The sequence below is a fragment of the Mauremys mutica genome, chromosome 2 (assembly GCF_020497125.1).
Source record: "Mauremys mutica isolate MM-2020 ecotype Southern chromosome 2, ASM2049712v1, whole genome shotgun sequence".
NCBI lineage: Eukaryota > Metazoa > Chordata > Testudines > Geoemydidae > Mauremys > Mauremys mutica.
The window spans coordinates 88,532,606-88,551,928 of record NC_059073.1 but is presented as its reverse complement, the minus strand read 5'-3'; the positions used below and the strand labels follow the sequence as shown (position 1 = coordinate 88,551,928).

General features: G+C 39.6%; 1 protein-coding gene across 23 annotated transcripts in view; it reads left to right on the top strand.

Moving 5' to 3' along the window:
• The window catches only part of EPB41L3 (erythrocyte membrane protein band 4.1 like 3), a 208,717-nt gene extending 189,784 nt beyond the window's left edge, over nucleotides 1-18,933 (top strand). For 11 of the 23 annotated variants that reach the window (XM_045003935.1, XM_045003923.1, XM_045003934.1 and 8 more), the window contains 10 exons: nucleotides 7,218-7,292; nucleotides 7,700-7,801; nucleotides 8,696-9,421; nucleotides 9,934-10,056; nucleotides 10,557-10,946; nucleotides 12,409-12,543; nucleotides 13,559-13,657; nucleotides 14,631-14,711; nucleotides 14,969-15,086; nucleotides 16,359-18,933. In XM_045003935.1, coding sequence (XP_044859870.1) covers nucleotides 7,218-7,292; nucleotides 7,700-7,801; nucleotides 8,696-9,421; nucleotides 9,934-10,056; nucleotides 10,557-10,946; nucleotides 12,409-12,543; nucleotides 13,559-13,657; nucleotides 14,631-14,711; nucleotides 14,969-15,079 — 1,842 coding nt within the window. In that variant the 3' untranslated portion in view covers nucleotides 15,080-15,086; nucleotides 16,359-18,933. The remainder of the gene's footprint in view (nucleotides 1-7,217; nucleotides 7,293-7,699; nucleotides 7,802-8,695; nucleotides 9,422-9,933; nucleotides 10,057-10,556; nucleotides 10,947-12,408; nucleotides 12,544-13,558; nucleotides 13,658-14,630; nucleotides 14,712-14,968; nucleotides 15,087-16,358) is intronic. The other 12 variants (XM_045003924.1, XM_045003946.1, XM_045003939.1 and 9 more) reach the window with 9 other exon arrangements.
• Nucleotides 18,934-19,323: the final 390 nt, after the last annotated feature.

Below are 19,323 nucleotides of genomic sequence, written 5' to 3'. Positions count from 1 at the left end.
TTTTCATCAGACTCAGAATCATAGAAATGTAGGGCTGGAAGGGACCATGAGAAGTCATCAAGTCCAGCCCTCTGTGCTGGGGCACAACTAAGTAAACCCAGACCATCTTTGATGTTTGTCCAACCTGTTCTTTAAAACCTCCAATGATGGGGAATCCACAACCTCCCTTGGAAACCAGAACTTAACTGCCCTTAGAGTTAGAAATGATCTAATCTTCCCGTACTGCAAATAAAGTCCATTACTTTTTGTCCTGCCTTCAGTGGACATGGAGAAGAATTGATCACAGTCCTTTTTATAACAACCCTTTAACATATTTGAAGACTATTATCAGGTTCCACTCTCCCTCAGTCTTCTTTTCTCAAGACTAAACATTCCCAGTTCTTTAACCTTTCTCGTAGGTCAGGTTTTCTAAACCTTTTATCATTTTTGTTGCTCTCCTCTGGACTCTCTCCAATTTGTCCACATCTTTCTTAAAGTGTGGCGCCCTGAACTGGACACAGTACTCCAGCTGAGGCCTCACCAGTACCAAGTAGAGCAGGAAATTACCTTCTTTGTCTTTCATACACACTCCTGTTACTATATCTGTCAACTGCTCTTGGTGCAGTATCTCTAGGGGTCCCAGCTTTTTCCTAACTGGTCCCATTAAATTTATCTGCAATTAGACCAGTCCATAAATTCTTAACTTAAATTGAGTCTACCAGCCTTTAAATTCCAGGGCCTACAGTCTCCTTTTGTCAGTTTCTCAGAGGCCACTTGTTGCCCCTCTTCTATCCCAGACCTTTCTGCCCCCTTTCTCTCTGTTCTCCATCCTATATAGCTGGGCTCGTTTTCTTTATTGGTCCAATCTTTGGGTGCATGTTTCCATGATTGGCAGTTCTAGCAGCTGTGCTGGGGTGTGGTCAGCCTGATTGCCTCTAGCTTCTGCCTATGCTCAATATGGAGTTTGCAAACCCCATTACATAACCCCAGAATGATTTAGGCTTTTTTGCAACTGCATCACGTTGGTGACTCATATTCAATTTGTGATGCGCTGTAACCCCGAGATCCTTTGCAGCAGGACTACCCCCTCACCAGTTATTCCCCATTTTGTAGTTGTGCATGTGATTTTTTCCTTCTGAAATGAAGTACTTTGCACTTAGTTTATTGAATTTCATCTTGTTGAATTCAGACCAATTCTCCAATTTGTCAGGGTTGTTATGAATTCTAATCCTGCCCTCCAAAGTGCTTGCACCCCTCCCAGTTTGGTGTCATCTGCACATTTTATAAGCACAATCTTCATTCCATTATCCAAGTCGTTAATGAAAATATTGAATAGTTTTGGACTTTGGACTGACCCATGCCATGCACCACTGGATACGCATTCCCAGTTTGACAGTGAACCATTGATAACTACTCTCTGGGTACAGTTTTTCAACCAGTTGTGCACCCACCTTATAGTAATTTCATCTGGACCACATTTCCCGAGTTTGCTTATGAGAATGTAATTTCGGACTGTGTCACAAAAGCCTTACTAAAATCAAGATATAGCATATGTACTACTCCCTCCACCCCTCCCCCATCCAATAGGCCAGTAACCCTTTCAAAGAAGGAAATGAGGTTGGTTTGGCATGATTTGTTCTTGACAAATCCATGTTGGCTATTCTTTATCACCCTATTACCCTCTGTGTATTTTATTTGAGGTCGCTCCCATTAGGTGCTTACCAAGCACTTAAAGGCATTCTCTGTTCTGAGGAAATCGCAATCTAAAGGGTACAAGATACTTTCAAATCTCGAGGGGGAGGCTTTTGTTTATCTGTTCTGTTTTTCCCCTTCATATATCTTCTGCATAAGGCGGGAATCTTGTTCCCTTATTGGTCCTTTTGGTCAGGTGCCAGCCAGGTTACTTGAGCTTCTTAGCCCTTTACAGGTAAGAGGATTTTGTGCCTCTGGCCCCCATAGGGAGGGACCCCATAGCACTGTATACAGAAAGGTGGTCACCCTTCCCCTTATATTCATGACAATGGGTCCTGCACTTTTTGGCGGAATTGCTAACCTCAGAGGTTCACGGCAGCCATCAGTTTGGCCACTTCTGATAGAGGCTCAAACCTGCCGTTCACTCAGCTAATCTCATCACTGGCCAGTGTGGGGGAAATGGAGAACAATCCCCGCCGTCTCTGTGTCCTACCTCATGGGTCAGGGACAGGCCAGATCCCTTTCCAAATTAGACCTTCCCTTCTGGTGTTGCTCACAGACCAGGTCAACTCCTCCTGTGTCCGATCAGGAGTTTAGGGGAACCCAGGCCCACGCTCTACACTGGGTTTCAGCCCAGGGCTGTATGGATACCAGCTGTCTACAGTGTCCCCTGTATCAGCTGCGTGACAGCTACAACTCCCTGGGCTACTTCCCCATCGTCTCCCCCCAGAACTTTCTTTATCCTCACTGCAGGATCTTCCTCCTGAAGCCTGATCGCGCTTGAACTCTTCACTCTTCCAGCAGCACATCTTCTCACTCCCTGCTCCTTGCACACCCCCTCACTAACTGGTGGGAGGTCCTTTTTAAACCAGGTGTCCTGATTAGCCTGCCTGCCGTAATTGATTCTAGTAAGTTCTGAATTGGCTCCTGGTGTCTTAATTAGCCTGCCTGTCTTAATTGGTTCCTGATTGCTCTAGGGCAGCCCCTGCTTTTGTCACTCAGGGAACAGAAAACGACTCATCCGGTGCTACCAGACTCCTGTACCCCACTGGTCTGGGTCTGTCACAGACAGTAATGGGAAAATATGGAGCAACTTGCACTTGTATGTTTGGAAACACTCCTCAGCTTCCAGTTCTTGGAACACCTGAAGAGAGAAACAGACTCTCACTCAGAAAAGCCCTGGATCCCAAATATTAGAAGGAACTGCTTATACAGATCAGGGCAATGCGTTCAGGGATTGTGTACAATCTCAGACTTGTAAGGAAGCCTAAACCAGGAATTAGAAAGGGATGATTCTAAGGATCTTTCAATTTGCATCCAATATATGCAGTGCTTAGACACTGTGGTGATTGATATTCTACAGATGCCTAGGGAAGAGTCTCCTAAAAATGCAGCTACATAGTAGGAATCCAGTTCCAGTATAGTAAAAAAGTATCATTCCTAAACACTGTATTTAAGCTCTGATTCAGGAAGTATAGAGCACAATTGGTAGCTTTAAGCGTGCAAATAATCCTATTGATTTATGTGGGGCTACTCAAATGTTTAAAACTATGCAGGTGCTTAAGTACCATGCTGAACTTGGTGTGGCCTTACAAAGTAAATTATGTACAGTTCTGCAGTAAGTAGTAACCCCTTTTTCTAACAATGTGGTGCAGTAACTTCTCTGCCTTTACATTTCCTAAACTAACTCTTTTTTCCCAAAGAGAGATCACACTGTCTAACATCAGATAAAGTTTAATCCATATAAAGGTAACCAAGGGTACATCTTCACTACCCGCCATATCGGCGGGTAGCAATCGATTTCTCGGAGTTCGATATATCGCGTCTCATCTAGACGCGATATATCGAACTCCGAACGCACTGCCGTTGACTCCGGAACTCCACCACCGCGAACGGCGGTGGCGGAGTCGACGGGGGAGCCGTGGACGTCGATCCCGCGCCGTGAGGATGGGTAAGTAATTCGAACTAAGGTACTTCGACTTCAGCTACGCTATTCGCGTAGCTGAAGTTGCGTACCTTAGATCGAACCCACCCCCAGTGTAGACCAGGCCCAAGCAACATTAAATGTATTAAATCTCTGAGTGCCTCTTCTATAAAACATAATTTCTTCATTGATGTTTTACATGAATATAAGAGCACAGATTGTGTCCCCTTTGTATTGAGAAAATCCTCAGAGTTTATACTTAGAATAGCAGCTTCATGAATGGGGCGGTATCTTTATAGTCACTGTAATCTGTTACGTCAGTACATCAATGGTAGCTACAATTAGCTGGAATGCTCTTGCTATCCTCCCCAAGGGATGAATCCCTATGAACAGATGACAAAGCATTCATGATGAACAGCTTTGGCTTTAGAAATCACACTATACCAGAGTCTCAGTTTGGCAGGCTTCTGGGATACAGTGCAAGACTCATCTGTTTACCTTGGCTTTTTAAAATCAGTGGCTGGGAAGATATTTATTATCAGTGGAAGAGGTGGTTATTGAAATGGCTTTTTTTCTTACTACTATTTGATAGAAATCATTTTGGTTGTCATTTTGATAAATGTGCCCAAATACGACAGAGAGAGGCTTGATAAAAATGTATAAGCAACTAAAAATCCCTGTTTACTTTGTTTTGAACGCAATGAGACTCTAGGCACCTTTAACAAAATAAAAGCCCAAGCCCATACATAAGACAAAAAACCAGCAGTAGCAAACAAACTCCCGACAAAAACAGCCATTCCCCCCCAACCACCTAAACTCTCTCAAAACCTACATGCCACCCAATTTCACCAACATTATGCACCTCAGTTCTCCCCAAAATCCACCCAAATAGATGAGGTTCAGCAAAATGCTCTAAAGATGCACAGATGTGAGGGCTCTTCTGGACCAACGGTGAGAGGGGGAATTCCAAAGGCGAAGGGCCCTCACTAACCATGACATCTCAGCATCCTACCTCTCTTATAAACCAAAAGGATTCCTGCTCAGGTATTGCCCAAAGAGGTGGGTGGGTGTCAGGCAGGTTCCAAGCAATTTATAGATCAAAATCAATACCTCAGATTCCATTTGGAAACCCACAGCCAGTGCATAAATGGGACAAGAAGATACAAGTGTACCCAGATTGACAAAGGTCAAGGAGTATTCAGATGCTGTGAGAATTGTCTCATGACAACAGTCTTCCCTCAGATCGTTTTTATTATTATTTCTCAGTCAGATAGGGTCAGATTACAATATTCTTTCTCAGATAGCGTAGAATCTTTCTCTACTGTTAGCCCCGCTGACTTTAATGGGGTTTTTCAACAGGAGTCAGGGTATCACAATGTGACCCATAATAAGTTTCATTCAGCTCAGCACACCATTTCCCAGGTGTTACCCTTGTCTTCCCCAAATCAGTCCTTGAATTATTATTAACTTAAAATTTTTCTAGGCCCTCTACTGACCCATTTGGTAACATCTGACACAGGAAACTGGGAGATATTAGTTTTTAGTATCACCTACTAATTTTTCAGAGGGGTAGCCGTGTTAGTCTGGATCTGTAAAAGCAGCAAAGAATCCTGTGGCACCTTATAGACTAACAGATGTTGGAGCATGAGCTTTCGTGGGTGAATACCCACTTCGTCGGATGCATGTCATCCGGATGCAAGCTCATGCTCCAATACATCTGTTAGTCTATAAGATGCCACAGGACTCTTTGCTGCTTTTACTAATTTTTGTGATTTGTATTGTAAATTGTCATAATGGCCCCATTTACTTAGACTAAGTACCACTGATCTCTCTAGTGCATTGAGTGATACAAAATAACATAATTCTATGTGCTGGAAATGTATGGTGTTTAAATAAATGGCATGGTTCCTCTGGAACACGATATATTAAGATGAGTTTTGATAACATCCAATTTCACTTGTTTTTTTAAAATAATGTAATCAATTCAAAGAGATACAGTCTACTTAAATCTCACTTAAGAATTGTTTAGTACAGTTAAAAGTAACACCGAAGATTACTATAAGGAAATGTATAGTCCATTAGTCAGTTTCACACAACAATAGGCAAAAGACTAACATTTTAAAAAATAGGAAAATGTGATTTAAAAAACACACACAGAGCTTTTGTCAGTGAGGTTCAACCAGTAGTAGCTGTTTGTTTCCTGAAGCTCAGTGAGTTATCTTTCCATGCATAGTTTGTAAATGTTGCTTATTTTGTCTGTTTTTTCATTGTTAAAATTTATATTCTTCTCAAGTGACTAAAACATAGAATACATGTCACATTAAATGTTGAAAGATTACCCTTTTATCACTTCAGCAATAATACTTGCAAAAAAGATAATAAAGAATAATACACTGGATGTTATAGTAGATGGGGATTTTTCCACAACTCCCTCTCTCCCTCATCACACTGCGGGGGATATTTGGTCATGAAAATGCATTGCCTTAGAAGTGAAGGGGAGAGTGCATGCCCGAGAAATGTCCCCACCCCCGTCTCAACAAGTGAGATCGTGGGATGTTGGTTGGATCAGAAAAGGGGATGGACCCCACCTAGAAGGTATGGATGGAGTAAAACCCATGTGCAAAGATGCAGAAGCCGTGTCCCGCCTCCTGAGGTTCTTGCCTCCCATTGGCTGGCTTTGGGGTGTGGGGGGAATGGGAGTTGATTGGTCCATCCACACCCTGCCCAACAATTTAAACTTTCCCCTGGACTTCACAAGCCTCTTGCCTCTTCATCTGCTCTCCCCTCCCTGCCTTTAGCTGTAACCACAGTGAGTTTTGTTTCCAGAATGCTGGATAGGAAGGGATGGGTCTGACCAATCACTCTTTTGGGGGATGAGGATTTTTTCCCCACACTGGGCCAAACGATTAGTTTCCAAAGGGTTTTTCACTTTCCTTGCATCATTGTGGAGGCACAGTTCAGGAACAGAAGAATAGGATTTGGAAGTCTGTTAGTAAGGGATTATTTAGGAATCTTTAGTTTATCACAATTTACAGCCTGTGTCCAGTGTGCATAAAGGTTAAAAGGGCCAGCTACCAGTGGTAAATGAGGCCTAAGTTTACACAGACCGAGATCCCCCATTTGTAACCTCTATCCCCGTCATGGGGAGTGGGTGAGAGGACTCAGAAGTGGGCTGGGCCCTGTGGAACAAGTTGTTTTTGGTTATATGGTGGGAGCCCTGTAACCCCACAGTAGACTCCGTTAAATGTCTGGTATATGAGATGGGGTGGTTATATACCATCCATACCCAGTTGTAAGTTAATAAAGTTGTAGCCTGCTGCTTAAAATCCATCCCAGTGTCTATCTTTCATTCACCTGTATGTCCTGAGCAAAGAGGTACTCCTGGATTTTTTTTTTTTATTTTATTTTATTTATTTATTTATTATTGCTTGGAAAGTTCTTTGCTACAATCATTCCTGTTTAATTCTGTTTGCTAGTTTCTCACATGAAATAGTCTGGCAATGAATGGCTTGCTTGTACATTAGAAATGTATGAAACATAGATAAGTTTGTATATGGTATGGAATAAGAATGCATTTCAGTTATTAAAACTGTCTACTCCCCGGCCCTCTCTTATTCATTAGACCAAAGAAGAGAGAGAAAAATCTGAAAAACTTATATTTTTGCAGAAGGGAAGTACTACATTCCTGGAGTCGCAGGTAAAAACAAAACATACTTTCTTAAAATGCAATCAAATAGACTGGCACAGAGTTACTCTTTTGCTATCGTTTTCCTTTTCAAAGCCACAACTTTATGTAAAAAAAAATGCTCCACAAGTAGGTATGTTATTGTGGGCAGAATGCTGCGGACGGAGAACAAGTACCTCCAAAGATTTTGTCTACCTACTAGAGATTTGTTTCCCTGTGATTAACAGCCTTGGGTGAATGGATTTGGGGGAGGGGAAAGTTCTCTAACTGTGCATGCATTTGCAGAATACAGAAGTCTCACTGAAAATGTTACAGTGTATGAGGCACTGTTGTCATTAGAATGAATTTCCTTTATGGTGTCAAGTGAATTCAGATTATCTTGATGATGAAGTTTGAATTCTTACTGGTTTTTCCATTAGCCAAGGGAGATAGAGAAGAAGCTGCAGGAAGGAGAATCTGCTGGCACTGTTGTTACTTCTCATCAAATCATTTTCCAGAAAAGTGTTCCATCATCCTTAGAGGTTATTTTTAATTAATTTTATTTAAACCAGTGCATTGGTTTAGTTGAATAAATTAAACTATTGTAGGGATAAATAATTGGACACTGTGTACAATGAAACTGGGGTGACCAGATGTCCCAATTTTAGAGGGACAGTCCCAATTTTTGGGTCTTTTTCTTATATAGGCTCCTATTTTATACACACACACACTCCTGATTTTTCACACTTGCTATCTGGTCACCCTAATTGAAACTAAATCACGTAGCATACTTGTATGTGTATACGGGCACATTGCATTAGTATATTTTGCATTATGTTCAAACAAAATCCACAATACTCAGGATATTTAATATACTGCATAGCTAAATTTAAATAATGCTAAGGGAGTCTGATTTATTCCCATAAAAGCAAGGAAACTCAGTTAAGACTCTGCATATACAAACATGTGCTGTCCTGAGACCTCAAAATACTTTCACAAAATAATATTTGCATGGGAGTGGGGGGGTGACTGAATGGGCTAATTATCCTATTTTTATAACTTACCCTATTTCTTTAAAATAAAGGTCATTGTTATGGTGCATGAGCTTATAGCCAGCCAAGATTACTCAAAAACAGCCAGTCAGATGTGTTTTTTATTTTTTTAAAATGCTACTCAGCTGCAAGTTATCAGAGTAAGACTGTGCCTAAAGTGAATTATAAATGGCCTCAAATGGGGGTCACAAAAGAAACTTTTTGCAGATTTGACGTTGCAAACAGTGATGCTGTTTATAAGTTTAATTGCTGCTGTGCCTGGTACAGCTATTACATGTTCTCAAAATAGCTACGTCAAATTTCTTAAGTTTTAATATTTTAGTGTTCCTAAAACAAAAATAAGCAATTGGATAATCTAATGTAGCTTTTATATTTCAAATATAGGGCACTGAGGATTGGGTTATTGTAGACAAAATACCTACTGAGGTAGTTGATGGTGAATCGAAAAAAATTGTGACATACAAAGTAATGACTGTGCGCAGTAAAACTGGTGACATTCCACCTGAGATATTAAAATCCAGTACCATTGAAATGCAAAGCTTTGAGGACTTGGAAAATGAAATACAATCAAAAGAGGAGAATAAACAGAAAATGTACACCTTAGGAAAGTCCTATGACACTGTATCCGGGAAAATTGTAACCATGACAAGTAAAGCTAAAGAGGGAGAGAAAACAGTGCAGTCATCACTAGAAGCATTTCAAAAAATGGAGAGGGGAATGCCAGAATCTGTGAAAATCATTCCAGTAGTGGCTGAATATGAAATTCTAGAGCCCATCACAGACGAAAAAGCAAGGAGGGGATCCGATGTACAGAGTACAAAAAGAAAGCTGTCCGAATCTTTGACACCTATAAAGGAAGCAGAGTCTCAGTTGCATAGTCCTGAAGAGGAAAGTTTGAAGAAAGCACAAAAGATGGACCAGGATTTTCATGGTGCACTGGGAAGCCTGCAGTTTGGCAGAGCTGAAAAACACCTTGACAGTGAAGCTCTGAAAGCAGGGGCATTTGGTCGGAAAGATAAGAGCCTGTCCGAGTGGAGATATTCCAGAGAACAGCCATTTACCATTGCTACTGCTCACTATGTTTCTGAGTCGTCTGCATCAAGAGTAGTGGTAACAAGTGGCTTTGACTTTGTGCCACAATTTAAAGATTAAAGCATGACATTTTTCAGGCAATACCCTCACACTACCCTACCTTGCTGCTTGGCTTTATGTTGACAATAGCCAACCCAGTTTATTTTTTTTCTCATGATTTAAGTCAGTACCACAGTCCAAAGCAGGCATTATATAATGCTTTAAACTTTTCAAATTTATTTAGAGATCCATGTTGCTGAAATGTAGTATTGCTGCTGGGGCTTGTAATGGGGGGGGAGGGGGGGGGAAGGGTTTGCTTGAACCAGTAAAATCCCAGTGCTAACAAGTATGCTTTTAAATTACTGCTTATAGTCATTACAGATTTGTGCTCATTTATTTTCCCATTCTTTTCCTGTTTTCAACCTGTCTGTGTCCTTGCAACCTTATCCTTCTCTCCTCTGTCTCAGCCTAGAGTTTTGTCAGTTAACATATCTGTGTGTGTGTGTCTGTCTCTCTTTTGTGTATGACTCTGCATTTCTTTGTCCACTTAGACTAAACAGTCCTCCAGTGAAAAAACCTTGGATGGTTCAGATATCTTCAGTTTATTAGAGTCTGCAAGAAAACCAACTGAGTTCATAGGAGAGGTTACTTCTACTTCACATAGCAGGGCTCAGGTGGCCATTTGATTCCATCTATTAAGTTTTATAACTGCACACTACTGATTTTTTTTCTTTTGTTCCCTATATTTGCACATAAGTGTGTTTGACTTATAGATATTTCAGAATCTGCATGGTTAATATTAATGCAAATGCTTGGTGTGCCTTTTACTTCCTAAGCTAGATCACAGCTAGAAACCTCACAAGAAAATCAAGTTCTATTCCTTTTTTTTTTCTTTTGTCATTTTACAGGATATTTTATTTGCTTTTAGAATGCTAGGGCATTGATACAAACAAAAAGGATAGTATGACATTTCTTCTCCCCTTTTTAAATGCTGATTCATGGTGTGTTTTGTGTTTGTATAATAATTACCTTAAAGTAAAAACTTAAGCAACTCAGGAGAAACAAAATGGCAAACTTTAATATCATTTGTTACTTATATTTACAGTACATTGGCATTAGTAACTGGGTTAAGTTTTATTTTTCACTTCTGACATTTAGATCCATTTCCCTACAGAAAACGGAAACAAAGACCAGCCAGGAGATAAGTGTCAGCGAAATGAAGGAAGAGATTCAGCCATATCAGGATTCAGTGAAGAAGGTTGTGCAGGAGACTGTACTGGTCGAGGAGAGATATGTGACGAATGTGCATGCAAGTGGGGATGCTGTTAAATTGGCTGGAGATCAGCTGGATGCTATGGCACAGGCAGTATCTGCTGTTGCTTCTAGTATGAAAGGAAAGGAGGGTTCAGCTGTGACTGAGGGGGCTAAAGAGGAAAAAAGGGAGGAGGCTGCTAAAGCTGTAACCAAGCGGGAAGAAATTGCTGCTGCTTCTCATCAGCAAGAGGAGGAGCAGAGTGCAACAGTCCACGTTTCCGATACATTGGAAAGAAAACCTCATTTTGAGGTAACTAGTTATTAATAATCAGTTCTTTCTGCATTGAAGTATAAGGCAGTGATACTCAGACTGAGGCTCGGGAGCTGCATGTGGCTCTTTAATGAGTCTCCTGCAGCTCTTTGCAGCACATGATATTAAAACACCATGTGATTTAATTATTAACCAATCAGGATATTTTTGCTATATTATTAACCAATTGTAGAATACTTGGTCAATCATTTTGCTGTGAGGAAAAAAAAAATATATATATATATATATGTATGTTTATAGACACACACAGACTTGCGTGTGTGTGTGTGTGTGTGTGTATATATATATATATATATATACACACACACACATATATATAAACAATGAATTTACACTACTGTGGCTCTTTTGGCTAATGATGATTGCTAATTTGGTTCCTGACCCGCTGAGGTTTGATTATCACTGGTATAATGTATACAATATTGGACTAAATTAACTCCACTGATGAAGAGTTAAATAAAATATACACAGGTAGTAGATTACATTATCACATCTTTATAGTGGGCAGTTTGTTTCTCCTCTTATTTCTTTCTTGCATGGCAGTTCTGAGGCTTGTTGCTGGTTTCCATTATCAACAACATCAGGGCCGGCCTTAGGGAAAACGGTGCCCTGACCAAACTCGTATTTTGGCGCCACTGGCCCCTGCTGCTTACCTGGGCTCCCCAACCCTCCATCGCCCCCAGACCCTGCTGTTTTCTTCCTCATTGCCCTGAGCTCCCTTCTGCAGCCTCACACCCCAGGCCTGCCCCACTCCTTTCCTTTTGAGCATGGCATCCCCCTGGACAACAGAACCCTGGGCCATCACCCAGGTCGCCCACCAGTAAGGCCGGTCCTGGACAACATGCAATGTATATTTTACCTAAAGGAGTGTGCAGTGCTGAAGACTGATGCCTTTTATGTAACTGATCATAAGGATTCAGTGTCCACTGCCTGTGGAAAGTTCATTAAGATTTATAGAGTTCACTTGTCCAAAAGGAACAGAAAATAATACATTCTTCTCTGTTTGTCTCGATTGTAAATAATTTACCTTGTTTTAAACTACTAAGTTTTCTCATTTTAGCTTCATTAACAGGATTTCTAAACCTATTTGTACTAAGGTGTTAAAAACCTTCATATTGTTTTGCTTCTCTTTCAGAGAGGTAATTACAAGAAAATAAACTTGTAATGTCAATCTGTTCTATTGTATTTTAAAATAAGCAAATTTTTAATATTTGCATCTTTTCTAAAGTCGACTTTCTTGAAGTACAACTTAGCATTAGATATAAAAAACACCTTGGAATATTGTTAACATATATACATGTATGGACCATTATGCTGACATTTTTTTCCTTCCTGTAATGCAGAGCACATTTATTTTATTTTTTTCCATTCCCCAACAAAAAAAACATCTCTGAGAAATCCAAAAGCTTTAATAAATGCTCCAATTACTTTTCCATTGAAGCAGTCACCAGTTGTGAAGACTGAAACCATCAGCTTTGGCAGTGTTTCTCCAGGTGGGGAGAAGCTTGAAATGTCTACCAAGGAAGTTCCCATAGTTCATACAGAAACAAAAACCATTACATATGAATCATCACAGGTAAGAAACTCTGCAAGACCCAGGACCTAATTTACCAAGGGCTAAAAAAAATACCTGTCAGCTGCTTTAAATATGTTACAGTATTAAATAGTAATATCACCCATAGTAAGTCTATACTAAACAGAAGGACTATATAAATATGTATGTTTATCTGAAGGCACTCTTATTTGTACCAGTATGCGGTCTTTTGTGAACACTGCTTAGACTACAGGACTTTGATGTATATCCTTAAAAAACAGTATGAGACACATACAAGTGGGGGAGGGATAGCTCAGTGGTTTGAGCATTGGCCTGCTAAACCCAGGGTTGAGTTCAATGCTTGAGGGGGCCACTTAGGGATCTGGGGCAAAAATCAGTACTTGGTCCTGCTAGTGAAGGCAGGGGGCTGGACTCGATGACCTTTCAAGGTCCCTTCCAGTTCTAGGAGATAGGTATATCTCCTATTATTATTATAAACAAAAGTACTCTTGTAAACTTATGAGGTGATGCAAAATTCTGAAGTAGAAACGTAAGTAATGAAATAACATCTAACACGGGTCTGACCACTCTTGGCCATTAAAGAACCACATCATTCTTTTTGTAAGGGTATTACAAAAAGAATATTAAGATATTCTTAATACAATAAGATATTAATTTTGGTGTTCAGATGAAATACCAACTCAAGCAATTACCTTCTACCTCTGAATTCTCCAGGCAGTTCCAGTTGCATGTAGAATTCTTCACTTCATGTTCCAACTGTTGATGTTTATTGTTAAGCAGCTGCTGCATTCCACTCTAGAAGTAGCCACAATAGGAACTATTTGCAAAGCACTTTGAACACCACCAGGCATAATAGAAATGCTGCTGTTTCAGTCAAATGGACTAGCCTGTCAGCTATAAAGGAACATCCCAGCAGCAAGTAGTTTATATCATCAACCACATTCTTTATGCAGAAGTCTAGAGACAGGAAAGCTCAGCCAATATCTCCATTTTTCACGAACTATTTGTGGCATTTTTTTTTCTTTTGGCTATTTAGGCAGATTCTGGTGCTGACTCAGAGCCAGGTGTGTTGATGAGTGCACAGACCATCACATCTGAAACTACCAGTACTACAACTACTACACATATCACGAAAGTAAGAAAATGAGGGGTTCAGTCCTTGAATAGATGTATTTTCAGAACTTTGACCTGACTATATAAATCAATATTTATTTCAGAATATGGATGTATGCTAATATTTTCTGTGTGAAATCCTATCTAGTGTATATACTTATGTAGTCCCTATGGCAGTAGTGTCTGAGCACCTCACAACAACATCCCTGTGAGGTAGGCAATTGTTATCTCCATTTTACACACGAGGCACAAAGAGATTAGGTGGCTTGCCCAAGGTCACCCAGTAAGTCTGTGGCAGAGCAGGCTATTGAATCTGGGTCTTCCAAGTCCCAGGCTAGCACCCCAACCCCCGGACCATCTTTTCTCCCTAAGCATAACTCCCATTACCTTCACAGATTATGTCTACACAGCAAAGGAAGACCTACAGCTGGCCCATGCCAGCCGACTCAGGTTGAGGGGTAGTTTGATTGCTGTTCAGGATGGGGTCTGGGCTCTAGGACCCTGTGGGATGGGAGGTCCCAGACCTCAGGCTCGAGCCCAAACCCAGAAGTCTACACAGCAATAAAACAGCCCCACAGCGCAAGCCCGCGCCAGGTGGCACAGGCCAGCTATGTGTGTCTAGTTGCTGTGCAGACATACCTACTGGGGCCAGAATTTAAGCCTATCTGGGTAAAATTCATCTCTGGGCAAAGGAGTCACACAAGGTCACACCCCACTTAAGAGCCCTCACAATAGGACTTAAGTGGGAGCAGAGGCTTTGTGTTTCTCCTGTTGTGCATGTAGATATGCTGTATAACCATGCTTTTCTTTCATATGTTGGATATGCAGTTGATGTCAACCATTCTGATATATGCACTATATAACCATCTTTTCTGAAACTCTTGCTAGGTGAACTGTTCCTGCTCATTTATCTTCAGATTCTGGAACTGTTTCTTTGAATAAGCAGCACCACTTTTAAATGAGTGTTTATTTGTATTTGTTCCTCTCACTTTTAGACTGTGAAAGGAGGCATTTCAGAGACAAGAATTGAAAAACGAATAGTCATCACAGGAGATGCAGATATTGACCATGATCAGGTAGAGTATATAAGCTACAAAAAGCTGCCCTGAACTGAAAACTACCAAAGAGGGTATATTTAACCTTAAGCTTTAAAACACTGTTCATACTGGCATGCCTTAAACTGGATTAGTATTTAAATCAATGATAGTATATTTTAATCATTTTTCCTCATTTGTAAATTGTGTAATTTCTCATGAATCTCTCCACCTTGCTACTGATCATGCATGTTCCACCTCCTTTTTGTTTTTGCCCTTCTGTGGTTTCCTTGGGCTAGGCGCTGGCTCAGGCAATTAAAGAGGCCAAAGAGCAGCACCCTGACATGTCAGTGACCAAAGTAGTGGTACATAAAGAGACAGAAATCACACCAGAAGATGGGGAGGATTGACCCACAGGTAAGAGGAATAGATGATTTTCCTAGGCACTCACTGGGCTGGCATGCAGCTAAGACATTCTCCTTCCATAATTCACCTCTAACTCCTTATTTCTCTCACTGGCATTTTCAAAAACCATGTGAGCCAAGTATTAATTCTGGAATTTACTTCAGATGTAAATTATACACATTTAGGTCTATGTATTTTTCTTTGTTTAATAGTGCCAGTTAGAGAAATGGAAATTTGCTTTTGTTGGCTCTCTGGATGTTACTCATCCATGCTTTGATGTATTCCAAAAATTTCTAACTCTGCGATCAAAAATCTGTTGTCTGTTTATATATGTGACTTAAGAACAAAAGCATTTTGTTCTTAAAGGTACAATTTTAATTTCTTTTAAAATGCTGAGGGAAATAATTATAGCTACTTACCCTATTTTAGGCACAAATATGGCACAATTTAGGATTTTAGTTCAAACTTGTAAAGCTTTGTGGTCCAATTTACTTTTATTAAACCCAAATTAATTGTTGTGTCAATATTTGGATGTCTTGACTTCCTCGTGTTTTGTAAGGATATTTTGTGTTTGAAAGTGGCATTGTTTCTCAGGATGAGATAATAATGCAGCTTTTCTTGTGTCAAGCTGTCTTCAGTAAAGGCATGCTTTCCAACTAAGTTTGGCTAAACAGTCATCTTGATAATATTGTATTTACTGTATGTGCAGAAACATATCATGCATACTAACCTGCTATGCAAGAGCTCTTAATGACAGCATCATCCATAGGCTGCTTTGAATGCTGTATGCACTCACAAAAAGAGGCTGTTGTCTAATTTGTCTGAAATGATAGCAGCATCATATTCTTGAAGCACTATGTATTCCCTAGCATTTGGTATAAGTAACATAGTATGATGTGCAGCATCTCTTGAAAGTTTACTACTTTCCTGCTTTGGATGAGGAAATATGAATGCCTAAAGCAAATGTGAGTAAGACCACTATTACTTACTTTGGAAAATGGCGCCAGTCCTTAAGGAATGAGCACCAATAACAGTTATGGTCTTCTGCTAATCAATTCAGAGAAAACAGTAAAGTGGCCTGATCCAAAGCCCACTGAAATCAATGGGGGTCTTTCCAATGCACCTTGGATCAGGCCCAAGGTTGGCAGTTACTTATACTGGAATCATGTGGTTATAATATTGTTGTCAGCTGAAGTATGCAACATGAGCCCCTTTTCACCCTTGATTTGAGAGAGAGAGAAACTCAGTTGTTTCAAATAATTAACTCGGTTCTCTTTCCTGCAGGAATAATTTAGCTTGCATACGAATCCAGTCATGCACACCCTTAGGAATACCAGAGCCTATATGGAGTCTCAGTTCTAACCTGACTGACTTGTATCTGTCCATGGAAAATTTCAGTACCGAAGAATTGGTCGTAAATGCTAATAAAGACACTGGCAGAGATATTTTCCCGTATAAAGCAATCTGAATCAACATCAGTAAAACAATATTGCATGAAGCAAAGATAAATTTACAGAAAAGCAGCATTTTAAATTTTCATTATATCTAAGTTTTCAGCTATACCTGCACGTTCATAAACAATATAAACAGTGATCTAATGTAACACATAAACAGTTCATGCCTTTCACATTTTATTAAATCTAAACATACTAAAATTTGTTAGGTGGCAAACCTTTTGTTTATGGATACTGTAACTGAAGATTACCCTAAACTGCTAGAAGCTGTATAGGTACTATGTATAATGTTTTATCACACATTAGATGTGCCAATAACACAGTTTATTCAGGAAACAATTTGAATCTTGTATTTGTTTTATCTGGTTTTATTACTGTTGCCTGATTAAAAAAAAAGATGAATCTCTAACCTTATCAAAATATTTAAATTCTTACAAAATGTGCTTTGCATACCTGATTTAATACCTTGTGAGGTAGTAAAGATTTCAGCACATTTACTTGACTTTAAGATTTTTTGTCAGCTTTGTTCAGAGTTAAAGACAGAAAGTTTCCAGTCACCCTTCAGAAGTTCTAACCCTGTAAATTATATGTAGTTATTTTGGAGAAAGTCTGTATTTTCCTTAGTTTAAAGTGTTACAAAATTATTACTCTGAAATAACGTTGATTTTTTTTTATTGACTTCCCTTTTGTTCTCAGAGAAAAAAATGTTTCATTTCAGAATCTGGTCAGCACCATTTATGATCTAGTTCAGAGCCAAGCCTTAAAATGTACAGAACATCCACCGAAAACTCATTAGTATTCCGTTATAATATCCACTGAAGGGATATAGTCTCCATTACACTCTCAGCTGCGTCACAACACATGGTGAATGTATGTTTCTGCATAGTGAAATAAAAGTGGTAAATGCATCCAAAATTGTATTGTTCTGTGTCTAAAAGAATCCAGTGTTTTTATATTCAAAACCCAAGTAATATCTGTATGATATCAAAGGCTTTATTCATCTGCATAGTAGGTGTGTCCTGTCTTACAATAGACCACAGTATGCTGTGCAGACAACTGGAGTTTGCAGGGGAGCCTACGGGATAATAATATGAAAATGTACTCCTTTGGGTAAAATGATGTTAGCAAAGGAAAAAGAACATTATGCTTCTTTTTTCTATAGCGGTGTACTGTGTTTCAGTTAAGTTAAATGGAAATTATTTGTGTTTGGCTAACAAAATTATAATGAAAATGTAGCATTGGCTCAAGATCTGTTTTCTTTTATATATTTGCTCTGAATCATGGATGAATTATCTATTTAAGAGAATCCTTAGTTTTCTGTTTGCTGTTGCTTGCTCCTTGACCACACTTGGCTGGCATTCCCTTGGTGATTTAAGATGAATTTGTAGAGGCTAACTCACCCGTCAATCCATAAACCCTGGTAGGATGCAAGAAATAAATACAAGTGAACTTGTGTACACAGAGCTCCCTCTCATTGACTTCAATGGAGGTGACTTCAGTGGAGGGCAGGATTTGGCCCACAGATTTGTTACAAGTATTTATTTTCTTAATTTAGAAAGAAAGAAAAGAGAATATATCAAGAGAAGAATCTGTAGTTAATAATTAAAAAGAAATCTCCTGAGGTTTTGACTGCTCTACTCTGTATCTCTAAAATGATGTTTTCAATCAGCCATTCTTCATGTCTTTGTTGTTTAAGACCTCCCTTTATGTATCTGCCCTTCTAGCACATCAGTCATCTCTCACCTATTACCTAATGAATAATGCAAAGATTGTGTTCTTATGTCCATATTTTTGGAGTTCTCTTCCTGACCCTCTTCCTAATATAACAGAATGTGTCTATAAATTCTATTCCTTCCTAGAATAGGATTTCTTTCCTCCCCCCGTCAGCTACAGAGAGAAGAGGTATCTACCCTGTTTCTCAGCAGACTACATTCCAGGCTCTTGCTTCTGCATCAAGAGTTTAAAAATAGACTCTGAAGCCATATTGATCTTCCCTCAGGTGGCCCTTACCTTGTCAGCTAAGAAACAGCATTATGTTACCTCAGAGATGTGAGTGGCTACTATACTGCCTTCTGTCCAGAGTTACCCTTAGCATTATATTGTAGCATGGCTTGAGGGAAATGTACTATAGTGATTATGTACAGTATGTATGCTGTCTGAAGATACTGTATCTTTGAGGTTAGTCTCCTTAAAAAGCTAGGGTATGGCCTAAGCATGTACAGAGTAAGAGAAGATTAGAGTGGATCGGCAATGACATCTCAGTCATTGTTAGCAGCAGACCTTTGTTTGGGGTAATTCCTCGGGATGGTTCCTGGGAATAATAGTTTTGATTTTTGTTAGTGACTGTTTCTTGGGTTGTCTGCCTAATGCTGTGCCACATGAAATAAAGAACACTTTCCTGTTTCTACCAGATGCTTTTGTCTCAGTCTCTTCTCACTTGTCCATCTCTGAGCCGTATGACAGTCCCTACAAACAAACTGTCACAAGACCTGCACCATTACTAACACAGACCAATACAGAGAGAAATCTCACTCATTACAGCTGGAATAATAATTCCTGACAATACAGCACTGTCTGAACGGGCTGTTCTGCATCATTAAGATACGGGATCCTGATGTGTAGGTTAAAAAGAAACGTAGCAGGTATCACCATTCTAGATACAGAAAGTATAAATACAATAATCTGATAATCATTAAAAACAAATACTGTCCTTAGGAATCAGCATTGATCTTTCTTAAGCTTTTTGAGGGTCAACATTACTTATTAATGTAATAATAGCAAGTTCAAGCATTACA